Here is a 19,021-nt window from a genome sequence, read left to right as displayed (position 1 = left end):
TCTCGGGTTCCCTAATAACTGCTCTTTAATGTGATGGAGGGAGTTGAATTCCGATGATTAGGCATCAGCTAAAACAGGGTTCTTAAATGGGGGTCTGCGAGCTCTTTCAGAGGGACCGAGGAGCTCCACCGCTGAAACCCGATGCCCCAAGCCCCAGCGTTGAAGCTGGGAGCGTTGTGGGGTGAAGCTGGCAAACCTCCCCCAAAGCCAGGAGCCTCAGCACCTTCCTCCCCAAAGCTGAGAGCTGCACTGTGACCCCCCAGCCCCATCCATACACAGCCCCTAGCTACCCCCTGCTTGCACCCTTAGCTACTCACCTGCCTTCACACAGCCCCAAGCTATCCCCTCCCTGCACCCTGAGCTACTCCCTTACCAGCACACAGCCCCAGCTACCCGCTCCCTGCACCCCAAGTGGTTTTCAAACTTTTTGAACTGAGTCCCCACTTTGAGTTATATTTTTTGGTTCCGGGCCTGTCATAACCATACAGCTATGGGTAGCCTAGAATTCCTCCTTACCTGTAAGGGGTTAAGAAGCTCAAATAACCTGGTTGGCACCTGACCAAAAGGACCAATGGGGAAAGAAGATACTTTCAAATCTGGGGGCAGAAGGCTTTGTTTGGTGTGTTCTCTTGTGAATAGAGAAGCATCAGGTCAGAAAACTCCTTCTCCTATAAACCATCCTAAAAGTCTGTCGTATTACAAAAATTGTAAGTAAAAGCCAGGCAAGGCGTGTTAGATTATCTTTTGTTCTGCTTGTGAATTTTTCCTTTGCTGGGGGGAGATTTATTTGTGTTTTTTTTGTAACTTTGAACTAAGCCTAGAGGAAGTTCTGCTGTGTTTTTGAATCTTTTGTTACCCTGTAAAGTTATTTTCCATCCTGATTTTACAGAGGTGATTTTTACCTTTTTTTTTAATAAAGTCCTTCTTTTAAGACCCTGACTGACTTCTCTATTGTCCTAAGACCCAGAGGTTTGGGTCTGTGATCACTTTGTAACCAATTGGTTAGGATACTATTCTCCAGCCTCCCCAGGAAGGGTGGTGTAAGGGCTTGGGGGGGGGGGATATTTTGGAGGAATAGGAACTCCAAGTGGTCCTTTCCCTGATTCTTTGTTAAATCACTTGGTGGTGGCAGCGTACCCTCCAAGGGCAAAGAATTTGTGCCTTGGGGAAGTTTTAACCTCAGCTGGTAAAAATAAGCTCAGGGGTCTTTCATGCAGGTCCCCACATCTCTGTAGCCTAGAGTTCAGAGTGGGGAGGGAACCCTGACAGGGCCCCCACAGCCCAGACAGACTTGGTGGCCTCCTGAGTGAGTCAGGGGGCGGAGGTGGTGCTCCCTCCCTGGACACTGCTGTGCGGAGCTGGCTCAAGCCTCACCAGCTCTTGCCCCACACCCCAATAAAAGTAAAACCATACCTATGCCCAAGGGTCCCCCTTGGACTGGAGCCCCAATTTCTTCCCCCTCCCCCCCGCTGCTGGGCCCTGGTGTTTTTATAGCATGTTGAGGGGGGCCTCAGCAAGAAAATGGTTGAGAACTCCTGAGCTAAAACATAGTTTTGCTCTTCAGTGTATTAAAGGCGAACAAGTCATTTCACTGACAGCTGAGCGGAACCAGTCAGGAAGGATCAAATGTCACAAATTAATTGTTCCTATACAGCTGAGGGTTTGTTTCTCAAGGGTACACAGATTGCTTCTGCTGCCAGAAGTGTTCAGGTCAGCGTACCTACCATCAGATACCTGCTAGAGATAGGTTTCAGAGTAGCAGCCGCGTTAGTCTGTATCCACAAAAAGAAAAGGAGGACTTGTGGCACCATAGAGACTAACACATTTATTTGAGCATAAGCTTTTGTGAGCTACAGCTCACTTCATCGGCTGCATGAAGGTGCCACAAGTTCTCCTTTTCTTTCTGCTATGGATAGGGATTCCGTTATGGGTATTCCCAATGTCTGCCACTGTATGGGGAGATTTTGGTGGACCAGCAAGATGCCTGGCTGCTACCGATAATTGTAATATTGATTATCATGCATATGGCCAAATGTAGCTACATCAGTAGCTCTTAGCAGGCCTCTGCAACAGCCTTAGAATAACTAAGGAAGCAGTGAGGAGGAGTAGGTGGGGAGCCTGACCCTCTGTCCTTCCCGATAAGATCTCTGTTGAAATTGTTGAGGTATGTGTTTTAGAAAAAACGAAAGCTTATCTATATCTGCCCTTTGGGATGTGTTTGTCAGGGCCGTCAAGACATGCAGACTCTGCAAAAACATATCTGTCTAATGGTTTGAGGAAACCTCTTGCTTAAACTTTGAAATTGTTTGCTTACATTTTTTTTATTTCAGAGTAACAGCCATGTTAGTTTGTATTCGCAAAAAGAAAAGGAGTACTTGTGGCACCTTAGAGACTCACCAATTTATTTGAGCATAAGCTTTCGTGAGCTACAGCTCGCTTCATCGGATGCATACTGTGGAAAGTATAGAAGATCTTTTTATACACACAAAGCATGAAAAATTGGGTGTTTACCACTACAAAAGGTTTTCTCTCCCCCGACCCCACTCTTCTGCTGGTAATAGCTTATCTAAAGTGATCACTCTCCTTACAATGTGTATGATAATCAAGGTGGGCCATTTCCAGCACAAATCCAGGGTTTAACAAGAACGTCTGAGGGGGGGCGTAGGAAAAAACAAGGGGAAATAGGTTACCTTGCATAATGACTTAGCCACTCCCAGTCTCTATTCAAGCCTAAGTTAATTGGCCCCACAGTATGCCAACATTTTTATGGCTGACTTAGAACAATGCTGCCCCTACTCTACTTGCGCTTTATTGATGACATCTTCATCATCTGGACCCATGGAAAAGAAGCCCTTGAGGAATTCCACCGTGATTTCAACAATTTCCATCCCACCATCAACCTCAGCCTGGACCAGTCCACACAAGAGATCCACTTCCTTGACACTACACTGCTAATAAACGATGGTCACATAAACACCACCCTATACCGGAAACCTACTGACCGCTATTCCTACCTACATGCCTCCAGCTTTCATCCAAACCACACCACACGATCCATTGTCTACAGCCAAGCTCTGCGATACAATCGCATTTGCTCCAACCCCACAGACAGAGACAAACACCTACAAGATCTCTATCAAGCATTCTTACAACTACAATACCCACCTACGGAAGTGAAGAAACAGATTGACAGAGCCAGAAGAGTTCCCAGAAGTCACCTACTACAGGACAGGCCTAACAAAGAAAATAACAGAATGCCACTAGCCGTCACCTTCAGCCCCCAACTAAAACCCCTCCAACGCATTATTAAGGATCTACAACCTATCCTGAAGGATGACCCAACACTCTCACAAATCTTGGGAGACAGGCCAGTCCTTGCCTACAGACAGCCCCCCAACCTGAAGCAAATACTCACCAGCAACCACATACCACACAACAGAACCACTAACCCAGGAACCTATCCTTGCAACAAAGCCCGTTGCCAACTGTGCCCACATATCTATTCAGGGGATACCATCATAGGGCCTAATAAATCAGCCACACTATCAGAGGCTCGTTCACCTGCACATCCACCAATGTGATATATGCCATCATGTGCCAGCAATGCCCCTCTGCCATGTACATTGGTCAAACTGGACAGTCTCTACGTAAAAGAATAAATGGATACAAATCAGATGTCAAGAATTATAACATTCATAAACCAGTTAGAGAACACTTCAGTCTCTCTGGTCACGTGATTACAGACATGAAAGTTGTGATATTACAACAAAAAAATTTCAAAACTAGACTCCAGCGAGAGACTGTTGAATTGGAATTCATTTGCAAATTGGATACAATTAACTTAGGCTTGAATAGAGACTGGGAGTGGCTAAGTCATTATGCAAGGTAACCTATTTCCCCTTGTTTTTTCCTACCCCCCACCCCAGACATTCTTGTTAAACCCTGGATTTGTGCTGGAAATGGCCCACCTTGATTATCATACACATTGTAAGGAGAGTGATCACTTTAGATAAGCTATTACCAGCAGGAGAGTGGGGTCGGGGGAGAGAAAACCTTTTGTAGTGGTAAACACCCATTTTTTCATGCTTTGTGTGTATTAAAAGATCTATACTTTCCACAGTATGCATCCGATGAAGTGAGCTGTAGCTCACGAAAGCTTATGCTCAAATAAATTGGTTAGTCTCTAAGGTGCCACAAGTACTCCTTTTCATTTTTTTTATTGACATGTTATTGTTACTCTAACCCAAATAAATAAGGAGAAAAAGTATGGGGTAGTTGGACTATTCAGGGAAACTTTGTGGACACATCTTAGGGTCCCCAACAGCAGCTGAAAGATGGGCCAATCGGATGGCTGTCATTGTACCACTTGAAGACCACTCCAGACTTTAGTAATTATTAATTTTTGGAGTGTTTTACTAACCTGTTGCAGACATGTGTAAGTGCTAGAGACTAAATAAAGTGCAGCTTTAAGTTAAAGCACTCTTGTAGTGGACTGTTTGTGCCAGCCATCTATTGGTCAGACAGCTGTGTCCCCATTGATTTATTTGCTGCCACAGCCTCACCAAGAGGCTTCTTGGCGAGGCTGTGGCAGGAAGCCACAGGAAGCCTTCTTCTTTCGTATGGTTTAGGTCAATAGCAACAGCTACAAATGTAAATCTAGATTTGATAGCCAGCACATTGCCACAGCAGTGAACTGGTGAATGTCCTCAGGCTCCTGGCAAAAGAACTAAGAGGACAGTCGGATATGATGTGCTTCATTGTTTGTGTCTGGTGATCAGAGTCGCATACAGGTGTTTGCCTCATTTTCCATTTAAAGAGGGTTTGTCCCAATCTCCCATGAGATGTCCTGATGCGATTCAATTTGAATCAGCCTGTCCAAGATAAATCAAAACCTCAGTGATTCCTCGGCAGGGTCATCGACGAGCTGTTTGTTTTGAGTAGTTGAAACAGTCCTTGTGGCTCTCCATTGAGCATCAGCATTGAAGTTGATTGTAAGGGTCTTGATGCAGTTCCATAGAGGGTTGCGGGATTTTAATCTTGTCTTTGGCGGCTTCTGCAGGTCATCGTGCAATGGGATCCTTATGTTTGCATTGATGTGTTTGAGAAAGTGAGATGTCTAGGAAGCACTTCTAATCTGTGGAGGATGGATGTGCAATAGGACCGGGAGCCAGTCAACCAGAGTCAATTTGAGTGTTCCTGACACTATGCGCATGGCGTTACTGAATTCAGTATCAAGGAGTTTAGCAAGACTGCTGTGAGACCACACTGGCACATAGTATTCAGCCACAGAATATACCAAAATAATTGTTGTGGATCATAAGGTCCTTGTACTGGGGCCCCATGATGTTCCAGCCATCTCCTGATAAGCACAACATGAGATCTGACCTTATCGTGGGTGTTCTCGATGTGTTATTGAAAGATCAAACTCCAGTCCAGTGTAACGCCAAGATACTTTGGGTTAGCTTCGTGGCTGACACTCTCACCACTGAACTGCACATCGAGTTTGGTATTAATTATTTTATTGTTGAGATGGAAAGTGGTTACCATGTTTTTTTTCAGGTTAGGCCTAAGTTCTCAGCATTGGAAATAATCAGCCATTATGCTAATATTTTGGGTTAGGGTGAAGCTGATGGTATGGAAGCTTGTATGCTGAACAGTTGGGCAAAATCATCCGCATACACAAATTTCCTCAACTCCATTGCTGCTATATCCACAGTGTATAGATTAAAAAGTATCAGGGCCAGGATAAAGCCCTGAGGGATGCTTCAGTTAAGAGTTCTTGGACTACTGATCTGGCCATTACGGTGTACCTTAAAGCTGCAGTCCCCGGTCATCGCTCCCAGGAGACAGCTCGTTCGCCAGCAGTGAATGACACGGGAGATCTTGAGGAGGAGGCCCTGTCTCCAGACAGTGTTGTATGCAGAGGACAAATTGTTTACTGTATTAGTGCCAATGTAGGATCCAGGCCTGTAAGTTTTGCCTGAGATAGTATTTTGAGTTCCGCTTGTCTGTTTGGTGTTGGATATATATATATATTTTTACTAATATGTATGAACAAAAGGATTTTACTAAAACCAAAGAGACACTGTAAATGTTGCTTTTGCCTAAACCAGATGGGTTTGTTAATATAATGAAAATAGATAAAAGCAGTTAAAGTGTTCTCAGGCATGGCGGGAATGTAATATATGAGTGCACACTTGAAGACTGCCTCAACTCCTTATCTCAAGGCAAGGTCAAGCAACCAGTAAAACACTAAAAGACCAGAGAAATGCTTGCCCCTGACCAAAGTACAACCTCATTCCTTACCCCTCCCATGGGGTACAAAAGGGGTAGGACGGAAGACTCTAGCCAGATGAGCCCCAAAACGAAACATGACCATAAGTTGTAAGAGGTGGGACTATGGGTGTGCATTTCAGTTATAATTATGCCTGCTGAGAAGGGGGGAGTGGGAACACTGGGAAACAGGGCTCTGCAGAATTGAATTATAGTATACATATGCCTGCTGGAAATTAACCCCAATAAAAATCACATTGCTTGCACTTTGGACTTCTGGTCTGCTTTCCATATGTGTGACAAGAACCAGGGGAGAGGATGAAGGGAAACACAAATCAACAAACGTGATCCCTGTCTTCAACTAATGTTGGAGGATAACTGAGTAATGTTGGTTATGTGGGAAGTGACTTAAAATGGTTCTTGTTGTGGCCAGTGGAATACCTGTGCTGTTACAGGTCACAAAACACAGGTCAGGGCTGCGATCCATTGTGCAACTTGCAGACCGAAAAGATCTGGATTGCTTCGGATCATAGAGCAGGTGGAGGTCTTCGAGGGAGACCCATTCTGTGATCGGTTCCCCGGTTGTGTCATTTGAGCAGTATCCCCAGTCTTTGGGATGGCTGTTAAAGTTGCCTATGTAGATGGCTGGATGAGGAAGGGAAGTGTAGTGGTCTATCACTCTCAAGCGGGGATGGAGGCCACTACGCCTTGCTGTATTAGGCAATAACCCTCAGGCTGGGGCCTCGCTACTGTGACTGAGCTGTACGCAGTCTGTAGCCACCTAGCAGAGGTAAGCCAGCAGAAACAGTCTTGTGCTTTGCCTCCCCCGCCTTTTTTCTCTGAAGCCTGAGTGCATTACCTTTGACAGGCATCCCAGGTCTCCAGGTCTGGGGAATGGGAGCCCCATTGTTAAACCTAAACTTTTCTTGATTTAAATCAATTCATCAGTTTGGTTTCTATAGTTCATAAATAATAAAACAGACGGTAGGCTACACACCCCAGCTGGGAATGTATTTCAACGGCCAAATGGTCAGCTGAGATGAAGATGTCAGATTAAACTTTAGCCTTTAGTTTATTAATTGTGCATTGGTCTTAAAAACCATACTGGTTCTGGATAATCTATCCTTTTAAACTGATCACCAGTGACCCTGGATATTGAAAAATCTTCAACTATCTTATTTTTTCTCCTTTACATGACTTTCCTACTTTTGATGTATTATGTGTCTTTATATACTTAGCTATTTGATTTGTTTTTCAAATTCTGGTTTTGATCTACTGTCTCCATTTTACCTGCCTAAGTTTAGAAGGCTCCCTACAGTCAACAAAAATCACAGTCAGAGCTTCAGCATGTACCAATCAGCCTCACTCCATTGATTTCAACAGAGCTAGATACCAAAGATCTGGCCCCTATTTCCACACTGGAAAGGGACCAATACTGAATTTCTAAGTTATGACATAAAAGGGTATTTTGACGTTTATAATTAGCTTGATTCCTCCAGTCATCAGTTTCCCTTCTTTAAAGAGCTGGCCAAATGTATCTATCTGATCAAGATGCCAAACCCAAATACCACTGCTATAAATTTAGGATTGTAACTAACAAGAGGAAGTGGCGTTGGCAACATTCAATTAATTTATTTAGGTTTTAAACCAAACCCTCAATATCTGTCCAGTTGCGAGATGCATGGACCACACACAGGTGCAACAATATCTTTCTTATCAAGCCATATTATACCTTTCATCAATAACCTTTTTATTTGCCTTTTTCTCTATTCCCTCCTAAAATGTCTTTGCTTTCTCATTATCAGTGTCCAAACCTGTTCTTCACAATACAATAATTTAGGTTAGGCTGAAAACTGGTTTTTCCATTCTTTTTATTTCATTAAAAAATCACCTGCTGACCCTGAGAAATCACTAGCAGAGTTGCATTAACCTACTAGTGACTGAATGTCCTCCAGGCCTCCATTAGGACCTAAAAGGGGCGAATCCCAAACCATAATTTAATCTGAGCACATACGTTAATTTTAATAATGGTACTGTTACCAAGACAAGAAATAAGATTGTCCCAGTTAGACAGGTCTCTTTGATGGGATAAGCAGAGCAGCCAACACTCCATCGTATCACAGAAGAATCCTGCAAAGAATCTTCAGCTTCTCCCTTTCCACATCTCCATCTCTTCTCTGCCTCCAGCCTCCATTTTTGGGAGCTCTTCTTCAGCATCAAAGGGGCTGAACTATATCCCAGAAGGATCCTTGAATACTGTGATGGCCCTAACTGTCCTCTGCATCATTCCCTGATAGAGACAAGAAGCTCTGCAGAGAGACAGCTAAGAGGAAGCTTCTGAAGAGAGAAGATGAGCTGATCATCTTTATCATTTCTTCAGAATCACTGTTTGTTACTGCAGCTGATCAACCTTCCACTTACTCTGTTTCCTGGTTGCCTGTGGTCTTGGTCTGATTCGGTAGACATCTTCTCCCTTGGCTTGACCATTGATGGGACAATCTCAACCTTCATGTAACTCAAGTGACATCAATGGAGTTGCATGATGGAAGAATTTGACTCAATGTGTCTTTCTGTTTGGAAAGGGGATCAGTCGCCTTGAATTTCTTCTTTTCTAGCATGGTTCTCTCCTAGAATGAGCCTGGTGATTTGCAGCTCTCAACATGACCTGTGTTCTGGCCTCAGACGTAGGGGAAAAGATGCTCTGAGACCCACAGAACCATACTTTGCCACTTTCTCCAGCTAAGCTCCCGCACAATGTTGGCACTACATTGTCAACAAAGAGGAGAGAAGCCAGGGCAGCACCATGCCCTCCTGCTCTCCAGAACATCAGGGAGAAGGAGGAGGAAGTGTTGGAAGTGCACTGAGTGATTAAAGGGGATTTCTGACACTGGAGCTGTGACAAACATAGGGATTTAGGACTGGAAGGGACCTCCTGGGTCATCGAGTCCGGTCCCCTGCTACAGCAGGCAACCCCATCAGATCATCCCCTTCATAAACTTATCAAGCTCCATTTCCAAACTAGGTTAGTTGTTTGCCCCCACTACTCCTGTTGGGAGGCTATTCCAGAACCTCACTACTCTGATGGTTAGAAACCTATTTTCCAGTCTAAATTTATTCATGGCCATGAGGCACAGGTGGGGGTACGGTGAGGGTATGGGCAGAGGCTCAGGGAGGGGCCTGCCTGTGCTCAGTGGGGGTAGGGAGCTGGGGTCATGGGCATACTCATCATAACAATGAATCAGAATACAGTAAAGCATCAATAACTCTTTCTGCATGAGAGTTTGCTAAAACTTTTAGGAGATTTGTGGTGAAGCTCCTAAAGGCAAGTGCTCATCTTTGAAATTCAACATCCCTTCCCTACAAGGCAGCGCAGCACAGTGGTTTTAGCGCCAACAACAAAGAAGGCTGAGATGAAAACGGGAAGCTGTGCGCTGAGATTTGCTCTGAGGCACCATTTTCATTTCAAAGTTCCTGGCCCTTGACATTTATCTTGCTGAATATCACAGAAGAGAAACTCGTTATTCTGCTTTTATCAATGACAAAAAGAGAGGGGGAAGACACCAGGACACCTCCCTATGTTTATACATTCATATGCCCTTACAAATCACTTCAGTTCTATTCCACCACACCAGTTCCATTCCACCAAATTGAACTCCTCAATTTTTAATATATATGTATATGTAAAAATACACACACATGTATATTAAAGTTGGGTGATTTTGGGGGAAGTGATTAGTAAATTTGCTGGGAAATGCTGTTCTGGGCCACTGAAACTGCCAAATCTGATCTGAATTTGTGCAAATAGTTTCAGTAAAAAAAACTCTGAAAACAAAAACTTCCAAAATGGTATTTCCCAATCACCACTCAAAATATTTTCTTTCCACCCAAACATATTTTTTCCAGCATTTTGGTTTCAGCAAGAAAAAATGAAAAAATTCTGTTTCGATTAGAAGTTAACTGAACTTTTTACCCCCAATTTGGCCATCAAAACAAAAAAAATAATTATTCACTGAACTCTAACGGACACACATTAAGGGCACTTCAAGACACATCCAAGAAATGTATATTATGGCCCCAATTCAACAGTCCATTCTTATTCAGCAAAGACTAAGCACATGCTTAACTTTAGGCATGTGCTTAGTCACTTTATTGAACAGAGATGGACTTAAGCACGTGCTCACATACTTAGCAGAATTCAGGTGTGTACTTGGCTACCGTCCCCTATTCGCCACGCTGCTGGTCTCACTATTGCATACCATCTTATATTTTCATTGTCTGCTCTCCAGGACAGGGAACACATCTCTCATTTATTTGTGAAGCTCCTGGCACAAGTCTGAATGCTCAAAGATAACAGTCAATCACCATCCTCAAGTTACTACTGCTGATATGCAAAAGAGCCAGTGTCAAATTGAACTTTATCCCCATCACCTGTACTGTTAGTAACACCATCACGGTCTCTACTGCAGCCCGAGCAGCAGTGAAATCAACCCCCATACTGTTAACAGAAAAAGAGCCTGTCTCCGGGGAAAGTCTGCCTAGACATATTTATTCGTATATAATTGCCAGCAAATGGTTTATTTTCCTGTGCAGTGGTGTATTGGCCTGACCCTCCAACTGGGTTGTCAGCTTTGCTTGGAGGTCAATCTCTCTTAGTGTTTTCACTGCAGAGCTCTTTTTGACATTTCACTGAATATTTTTGGCACTTAAAAAAACAAAACCCTGCTGCAGCTGCAATGCTGAAAGAGCAGATAAGTATTTAAAAGGAACCTGAACAGCAGAGTGGCCTCTCTTTTTAATTAGCACAAAATACAGTTTGTAGTCAAAGATGTAAATTTTCTGCTTGAAAATCCAGTCTGGTTTTGGAAAATTCGTAATAAAATGCAAAAGATGACAGATTCCCCACAACTATTTGACTACAAGAGAAATCTTATCAGCTATTCATCTTTACACAGTCAACATGCACTTTCATAACAGTCAGCTGGATTTTTCTTGCAGTTCAAGATTATTAAAAAAAGTTTTCCAATGCATTCAATTTCATGTTGCAAACCAGGATTGAACTAGTTGATTGCTGACCTAGGAACTGACTGACATACATAGTTAGTGAAGTTTAACATGAATATAATCTATGGTGTATCTATGCGGGGGTGGGGCGTGGAGCTGATAAGCACCTTTAAAGAAGTTTTAGTACTCAGTTGGTATTTCTTTACCATACAATAGCTATTGCAGCTAAATCTGGAGAATGGAGTCTGATTGACAAGAAATGGACTCTGATTGACAAGCTTCTCTAGTAGAAAGAGAGAGCCTGAGACAGGTCTGGCATAAGTGGCATGGTGTAAGGCCTAAGGCCTGAACTAAAGACAGACCCTGCTGAGATAAAGCAAAGTTACCAAGGCTCAAGCTATGAGCAAAACCCTTTTACAAAGCAGATGCTTGCAGGTTCACTATCCAATACATGAACTTGGCAAGGCGTTGCGAAAACACAAGCACTTAGTACCAGAACATCCCAATACAAGGTTATGGTGTACACACACTCCCTGTCACTCCCTGAAGATGATGCAAGGGCACACTGACCCCTCTTAAAAATAAAGTCAGGATGACTGTGTGATGGATAGAGATGTTTTGATCCAACAAACAGGTGCAACTAAAGGGTGGTAACTAACCACATCAGAGGGGCAATACGTAACTTGTTTGTATCAGTGTATAAAATAGGGATCACAGGGGGGTGTCTTTGTCTGGCCATGGTGAGAATGAAAAATCCCGCAGTTCACTTAACTGGTCCATTGTAATGAGTATACGTGTGTTAGTGTACCTATAACCATTGAGCCTGGGCACTAGGACCGTGCTTCATTGACAGTAAACCTGGCCAAGTGTTTTCACTACTGAACCAAGTCTGTGGTCTTCCTGGGCAGTTTGATCAGAGTCTGCTGTACTGGCTACCTGGCCAGAGCCGGTACAGCACACGGAGAGAACACACCCACATTCAGCAACTGACAACAGCTCCTACCCATAGACTCCATAGCGGGAGAAGGACTTAGCTACCATTCTCCTATCTGTATCTTTAACTATAGGGCTGCAACAAGATTTTTTCCTTTTTCATCTGACAGGTTTGGTGCATGCTATTTCCATGGAGCACACACAACAGCATGCCCTAAAACTCTGCGACTCACCATGGACAAGGGTTGGAGTCTCAGACAAACACTTTCTCCATCACACAGCAAGTAACAATAAACAGCTGGTGTGCTCTAAGCTGCAATGTGCACGTTATCTGATTGCTCAGTTCCTCTTTGCTACCCTGCATTAACACAGCCTTTAGCAAGCGAGGTGAAGCACATGAAGACCAACCAGAGCCCCCTTTACCTCTGAAGGCTGGTTCTGTAGAGGGCCTCTCTATTGCCAATGTTGCGAACCAGCAGAGTTTTCTGAGTGCTGTACTTGACGGGGCAGGTGGAGAAGTTCAGTTGGTCAGGGAAGTCCAGTATTGCCCGAGCCCCTATCGCTCGGATAGGCACAATAAACTTTTCTCTTTCTGTGATGCAGGTTACCTGGTGGATGTAATCCTACGGGGAAATAACACATACCACGTCAGTCTGGTAAACTCAGGCATCATTCCCACAACAAAGCGAGCAACAGAAGGAATCCAACTGGCTTCATGGACAACAGAATCCATACTTACAAGAAGGGAACATTAAGGCATTTCGGGTGCCGTGGCCTTCACTCTTTGTATCATGGTTTAACAGTTTTTCTACAATGTATTCTTCCCAAACTGGAGACAAGAATTGCTCCCAGTGTTTCAGGTGTGAGCAAAATAGCACTATTCCCTACTACTATGATTTATGATCAATCCTCTTCATAGAGACATTCAAAAACAGTACCAATTTTTCTGCAATGGTAACGCAGTGAAAGTACATATATTGAAAGCAAGCAACTGCAAGCATGTTCTTCACCTAATCCTAATTGCCTTTTTGATACAGTTAAGATGGTGACACAAGTTAATTTCACTCCGATCCTTCTCCTTGACACTTCACAAGGATACCAGATCTTTCTTTGAGCTCTAAACCCCCTAACCATCCTATCCTTTTTCTTCCTCATCCCGTGCCTCAGCTGGGATCTCCCACTCTGATTCCCCCAAACTGGACACGATAACTCTTGTTCTTCCCAACATCCTGTGTTTCTTGATCCTTCCCCAGCTCCACAGGGGCCCTCCCTCCCTTTGCCAACAGTCCCACTGTAGGATATCTTTCATCAGGGCTGGTGGTCTGTGCCAAGACTCAGTGGCTGATGTAACTTCATGTGTTTTGGGGATACACTGCGTATCTCAGATCCTAGACCTGACAGATGGGTCTTGTGATGGGGTGTGCATATCCCACACTGGAGAGGGAAGGGTTAACCCTACACCATGAGTGGCAGAAATCCCAGCCTTCAGGCCATGCTGGGCATGCTCCAACTGCTGCCTCAGTATAAAAGGGAGCAGCCCAGCTCATTCTGGGCTGACTGCCGGAGAGGAAGGACCTTTGGCTGAAGCACCAGCTGAGCCACCACAGCCCCTGCCTGCAAGAGCCAGAGACCCTACGAGCCGGATTGGAGGCCTGGAGCCTAAGGAGCACCAGAGAACCATCCATGTTGAGGAGCTTGGAGACCCTGATGCCCTACAGACAGCAACTTCTGGAACTACGGTAGGAAGTGACCCAGGGAGGGTGAGCGAGTCACAGAATCAGAGAATATCAGGGTTGGAAGGGACCTCAGAAGATCATTTAGTCGAACCCCCTGCTCAAAGCAGGACTGATCCCCAATTAAATCATCCTAGCCAGGGCTTTGTAAAGACTGACCTTAAAAACTTCTAAGGAAAGAGATTCCACCACCTCCCTAGGTAATGCATTCCAGTGTTTCACCACCCTCCTAGTGAAAAAGATTTTCCTAATATCCAACCTAAATCTCCCCCACTGCAGCTTGAGACCATTACCCTTGTTCTGTCATCTGCTACCACTGAGAACAGTCTAGATCCATCCTCTTAAGAACATAGAATCATAGAATCATAGAATATCAGGGTTGGAAGGGACCCCAGAAGGTCATCTAGTCCAACCCCCTGCTCAAAGCAGGACCAATTCCCAGTTAAATCATCCCAGCCAGGGCTTTGTCAAGCCTGACCTTAAAAACCTCTAAGGAAGGAGATTCTACCACCTCCCTAGGTAACGCATTCCAGTGTTTCACCACCCTCTTAGTGAAAAAGTTTTTCCTAATATCCAATCTAAACCTCCCCCACTGCAACTTGAGACCATTACTCCTCGTTCTGTCATCTGCTACCATTGAGAACAGTCTAGAGCCATCCTCTTTGGAACCCCCTTTCAGGTAGTTGAAAGCAGCTATCAAATCCCCCCTCATTCTTCTCTTCTGCAGGCTAAACAATCCCAGCTCCCTCAGCCTCTCCTCATAACTCATGTGTTCCAGTCCCCTAATCATTTTTGTTGCCCTTCGCTGGACTCTCTTCAATTTATCCACATCCTTCTTGAAGTGTGGGGCCCAAAACTGGACACAGTACTCCAGATGAGGCCTCACCAATGTCGAATAGAGGGGAACGATCACATCCCTCGATGTGCTCGCTATGCCCCTACTTATACATCCCAAAATGCCATTGGCCTTCTTGGCAACAAGGGCACACTGCTGACTCATATCCAGCTTCTCGTCCACTGTCACCCCTAGGTCCTTTTCCGCAGAACTGCTGCCTAGCCATTCGGTCCCTAGTCTGTAGCTGTGCATTGGGTTCTTCCGTCCTAAGTGCAGGACCCTGCACTTATCCTTATTGAACCTCATCAGATTTCTTTTGGCCCAATCCTCCAATTTGTCTAGGTCTTTCTGTATGCTATCCCTCCCCTCCAGCGTATCTACAACTCCTCCCAGTTTAGTATCATCCGCAAATTTGCTGAGAGTGCAATCCACACCATCCTCCAGATCATTTATGAAGATATTGAACAAAACCGGCCCCAGGACCGACCCTTGGGGCACTCCACTTGATACCGGCTGCCAACTAGACATGGAGCCATTGATCACTACCCGTTGAGCCCGACAATCTAGCCAGCTTTCTACCCACCGTGTAGTGCATTCATCCAGCCCATACTTCCTTAACTTGCTGACAAGAATACTGTGGGAGACCGTGTCAAAAGCTTTGCTAAAGTCAAGAAACAATACATCCACTGCTTTCCCTTCATCCACAGAACCAGTAATTTCATCATAAAAGGCGATTAGATTAGTCAGGCATGACCTTCCCTTGGTGAATCCATGCCACTTTCTTTGTATACACAGATGCATGTTCCTGATAATGTAGCCATGTGTATATTTTATCATCCTGTAAAGATCAAACAGCCAGTCTCCAATGAAACACCAAACATGGTGAGCACAATAATTCTGGTGTTGAGTTGGTGCGGGGGGGATGATCTGAGGTTTTATTAGTTCAAAAGTGGGATGAACTGGACAAGCCAATGAAGAGAACAGTGAGACCCAACCATGCTGCGAATCACAGAGGCTCAGTCTTCTCCCAGACTGCTCTGCCAACACATGCCAATCACAGCAAACCGAACTGTGGAACTCTAAGGCCTTGGCTTTTTCAGAACAGAGCTGGACAATCCCATGCAGATGAGTGGTGGTTTGGAGACCTGGATAAACGCAGCTAGGACCAGAATCAAACCAGCAAAATCATCCTACTATAGATCTAACAGATTTTAGCTTAGTCTCCAGAGTTAAAGACTTTGTGTACTGCGGTAAAATCTTGGTCCCACTAAAACCAACGGCACAACCGGAAACTGGCCCTACCTCCCAACCATCTTTTCTTCTTAACCTGAGAAGTTTGTGATAGGGGAATGAAAAAAAATGGTTACCCACCTTCTCGTAACTGTTGTTCTTCGAGATGTGTTGTTCATGTCCATTCCAATCAGGTGTGTGCGCGCACACAATGCAATGGCCAGAAGATTTTTCCCTTAGCAGCATCTGTTGGGTCCGCCTGGGCGCCCCCTGGAGTCGCGCCCTTATGGCGCCTAATATAGAGCCCTGCTGACCCGCCACCCCTTCAGTTCCTTCTTGCCAGCTACTCCAAAAGACGGGTAGGAGGATGGGTATTGGAATGGACCTGAATAACACATCTCAAAGAACAACAGTTACAAGAAGGTGAGTAACCGGTTTTTCTTCTTCGAGTAGTTGTTCATGTTGATTCCAATCAGGTGACTCCCAAGCAAAATTAGGAAGTGTGGTCGGAGCTGTCCACTGACTGGAGTACTGCTCTACCAAAGGCTGCATCATCTCTGGTCTGTCTAGTAATTGCATAGTGTGCGGCGAAAGTGTGTATCGATGACCACATCGTCACCCGGCAAATTTCCTGGGTGGGGACCTGGGCCAGGAAAGCTGTTGATGAAGCTTGCGCTCTTGTAGAGTGTGCCGTTATCGGTGGCACTGGGATCCCTGCAAGATTGTAGCACTCGGTAATGCAGGCCACAATCCATGATGAAATGCGCTGTGTCGAAACAGGCTGGCCCTTCATTCTGTCTGCTACTGCGACAAAGAGCTGTACTGGCTTCCTGAACAGTTTCATCCTTTCTATGTAAAAGGCCAGCGCTCTGCAGACATAGAGAGTGTGGAGTCTCTGCTCACTACAACTCGCAGGAGGCTTGAGGTAGAACACCGGGAGGAAAATGTCCTGGTTGATGTGGAACTGCGATACCAACTTCGGGAGGAAAGCCGGATGGGGTCTGAGCTGAACCTTGTCCTTAAAAAACACAGTGTAGCGTAGCTCTGATGTTAGAGCCCTAAGCTCAGACACCCTCCGGGCTGAAGTTATCGCCACCAGGAATGCGACCTTGTAGGAGAGGTAGAGCAGGGAGCATGTTGCTAGAGGCTCAAAGGGATGCTCCAGGAGCCTAGAGAGGACCAAGTGAAGGTCCCAAGCAGGAACCAGTTGGCAGACATGGGGGTACAACCTGTTGAGGCCCTTCAGGAAGCGACTGACAGAAGACAAGGAGAGACCTTCCTGCTTCAGGTGGAAAAGATCATCCAAAATCTGGGGCACTTAGGCTAGCACCGGGGGAAAGTCACACTGAGCTGACCAGATTGAAAATCTCTTCCACTTGGCCAGGTACGTGGCCCGAGTGGAGGGTTTCCTACTACCCAAGAGAACCTGTCTGACCTGTTCTGAACAGGAGAGCTTGGACAGGTTTAGCCATGAAGCCTCCAGGCTGTGAGATGCAGCGACTGCAGATTTGGGTGCTGGAGCCACCTGTGATCCTGCGTGAGACGGTCCTGGAAAAGCAGCAGGGTAATCGGGGTTCCGACTGACATGCCTAGGAAAGACATGTACCAATGCTGGCGGGGCCAAGCTGGTGCTATGAGAATGACCTGAGCCCAGTTTCTGCGAATCTTGAGCAGGACCTTGTGCACGAGCAGTACGGGTGGGAAGGCGTAGAGAAGCAGTTTTCCACGATGGAGGAGAAACGTGTCCGCTGTGGAGCCCAGACTGTGATTCTGGAAGGAGCAGAACTGCTGACACTTTCTGTTGCATCACGTGGCAAAGAGGTCGATCTGGGGACAGCCCCACTTCTGGAAGACCGAAGATGTGACGTCCGGGCGAAGGGACCACTCGTGGCTGTGAAAGGACCTGCTGAGGCGGTCCGCCAGCTTGTTTTGGACCCCTGGAAGGTACGATGCCTGTAGATCGACTGAGTACTTTATAAAAAAGTCCCATAACCTGAGGGCTTCCTGGTACAGGGGAGAGGAGCATGCACCCCCCTGTTTGTTGATATAGAACATCGCGGTCATATTGTCTGTCATGACCGATACACATCGACCTGCTATATACAGGGAGAATGACTGACACACTAGGCATACTGCCCTGAGCTCCCTGACATTGATATGAGGACGGCGATCTGTCTGTGACCAGAGGCCCTGAGTACTGTGGTCCCCCAGATGAGCCCCCCACCCCAAATCTGACGTGTCCGTTACTAGCGTCAGGGATGGTTGTGGAGCAGTGAAGGGGACTCCTGAGCACACCTGCTGAGCGTCCATCCACTACAGGAGCGAGTCGAGGATGGGAGGAGGCAGGGTCACGATCCTGTCCAAGCTGTCCCTGGCAGGTCTGTACACTGACACAAGCCACAACTGAAGCGGCCAAAGCCTGAGTCTGGCATGTCAGACCACATATGTACAGGCCACCATGCGATCAAGCAGTTTGAGACAATTTCTCATGGTGGTGTTGGGGAACTGCCTGAGTACCTGGATCATGGCGTCGCGGGCCCGGAATCTCACTTGGAGGAGGAATGCTCTGGCTTGGGTTGAGTCCAGAACCGCTTCTATGAACTCTATCCTCTGGACCGGGTACAGAATCGATTTCGCCTTGTTCAGTAGGAGGCCCAGATTCTCGAAGGTGGCTCTGATGAATGCCACCTGAGCCTCCACCTGAGCTCTGGATCAGCCTTTGATTAGCCAGTCATCGAGGTATGGGAACACCTGTACCTGATGTTTCCGCAGAAAGGCGGCAACGACTGCCATGCACTTGATGAAGACTCGAGGTGCCGCTGACAGGCCGAAAGTGAGGACCGTAAATTGGTAATGGGAACTGTTGACCACAAACCTGAGGTACTTTCTGTGGTTTTGCGCTATTGCTATATGAAAATATACAAACTTGTTGAGGTCACGCAGGTCCAGGATGGGCCTTAGGCCGCCTTTGGCCTTCGGTATTCGGAAATAGCAGGAATAGAAACCCTTGTCCCTG

At 45.8% G+C, this 19,021-nt stretch overlaps 1 protein-coding gene across 1 annotated transcript in view; it reads right to left on the bottom strand.

Annotated features, from left to right (window-relative positions):
• HYDIN (HYDIN axonemal central pair apparatus protein) overlaps positions 1 to 19,021 on the bottom strand; it is a 427,107-nt gene that overhangs the window by 329,813 nt on the left and 78,273 nt on the right. Inside the window, exon 6 of the mRNA XM_073307159.2 lies at positions 12,631 to 12,830. Within this exon, the coding sequence (XP_073163260.2) occupies positions 12,631 to 12,830 (200 nt within the window). The remainder of the gene's footprint in view (positions 1 to 12,630; positions 12,831 to 19,021) is intronic.

This window comes from Lepidochelys kempii, chromosome 12 (genome assembly GCF_965140285.1).
Source record: "Lepidochelys kempii isolate rLepKem1 chromosome 12, rLepKem1.hap1, whole genome shotgun sequence".
NCBI lineage: Eukaryota > Metazoa > Chordata > Testudines > Cheloniidae > Lepidochelys > Lepidochelys kempii.
The sequence above is the reverse complement of the archived record's forward strand: the minus strand, read 5'-3'. Positions and strand labels throughout refer to the sequence as shown.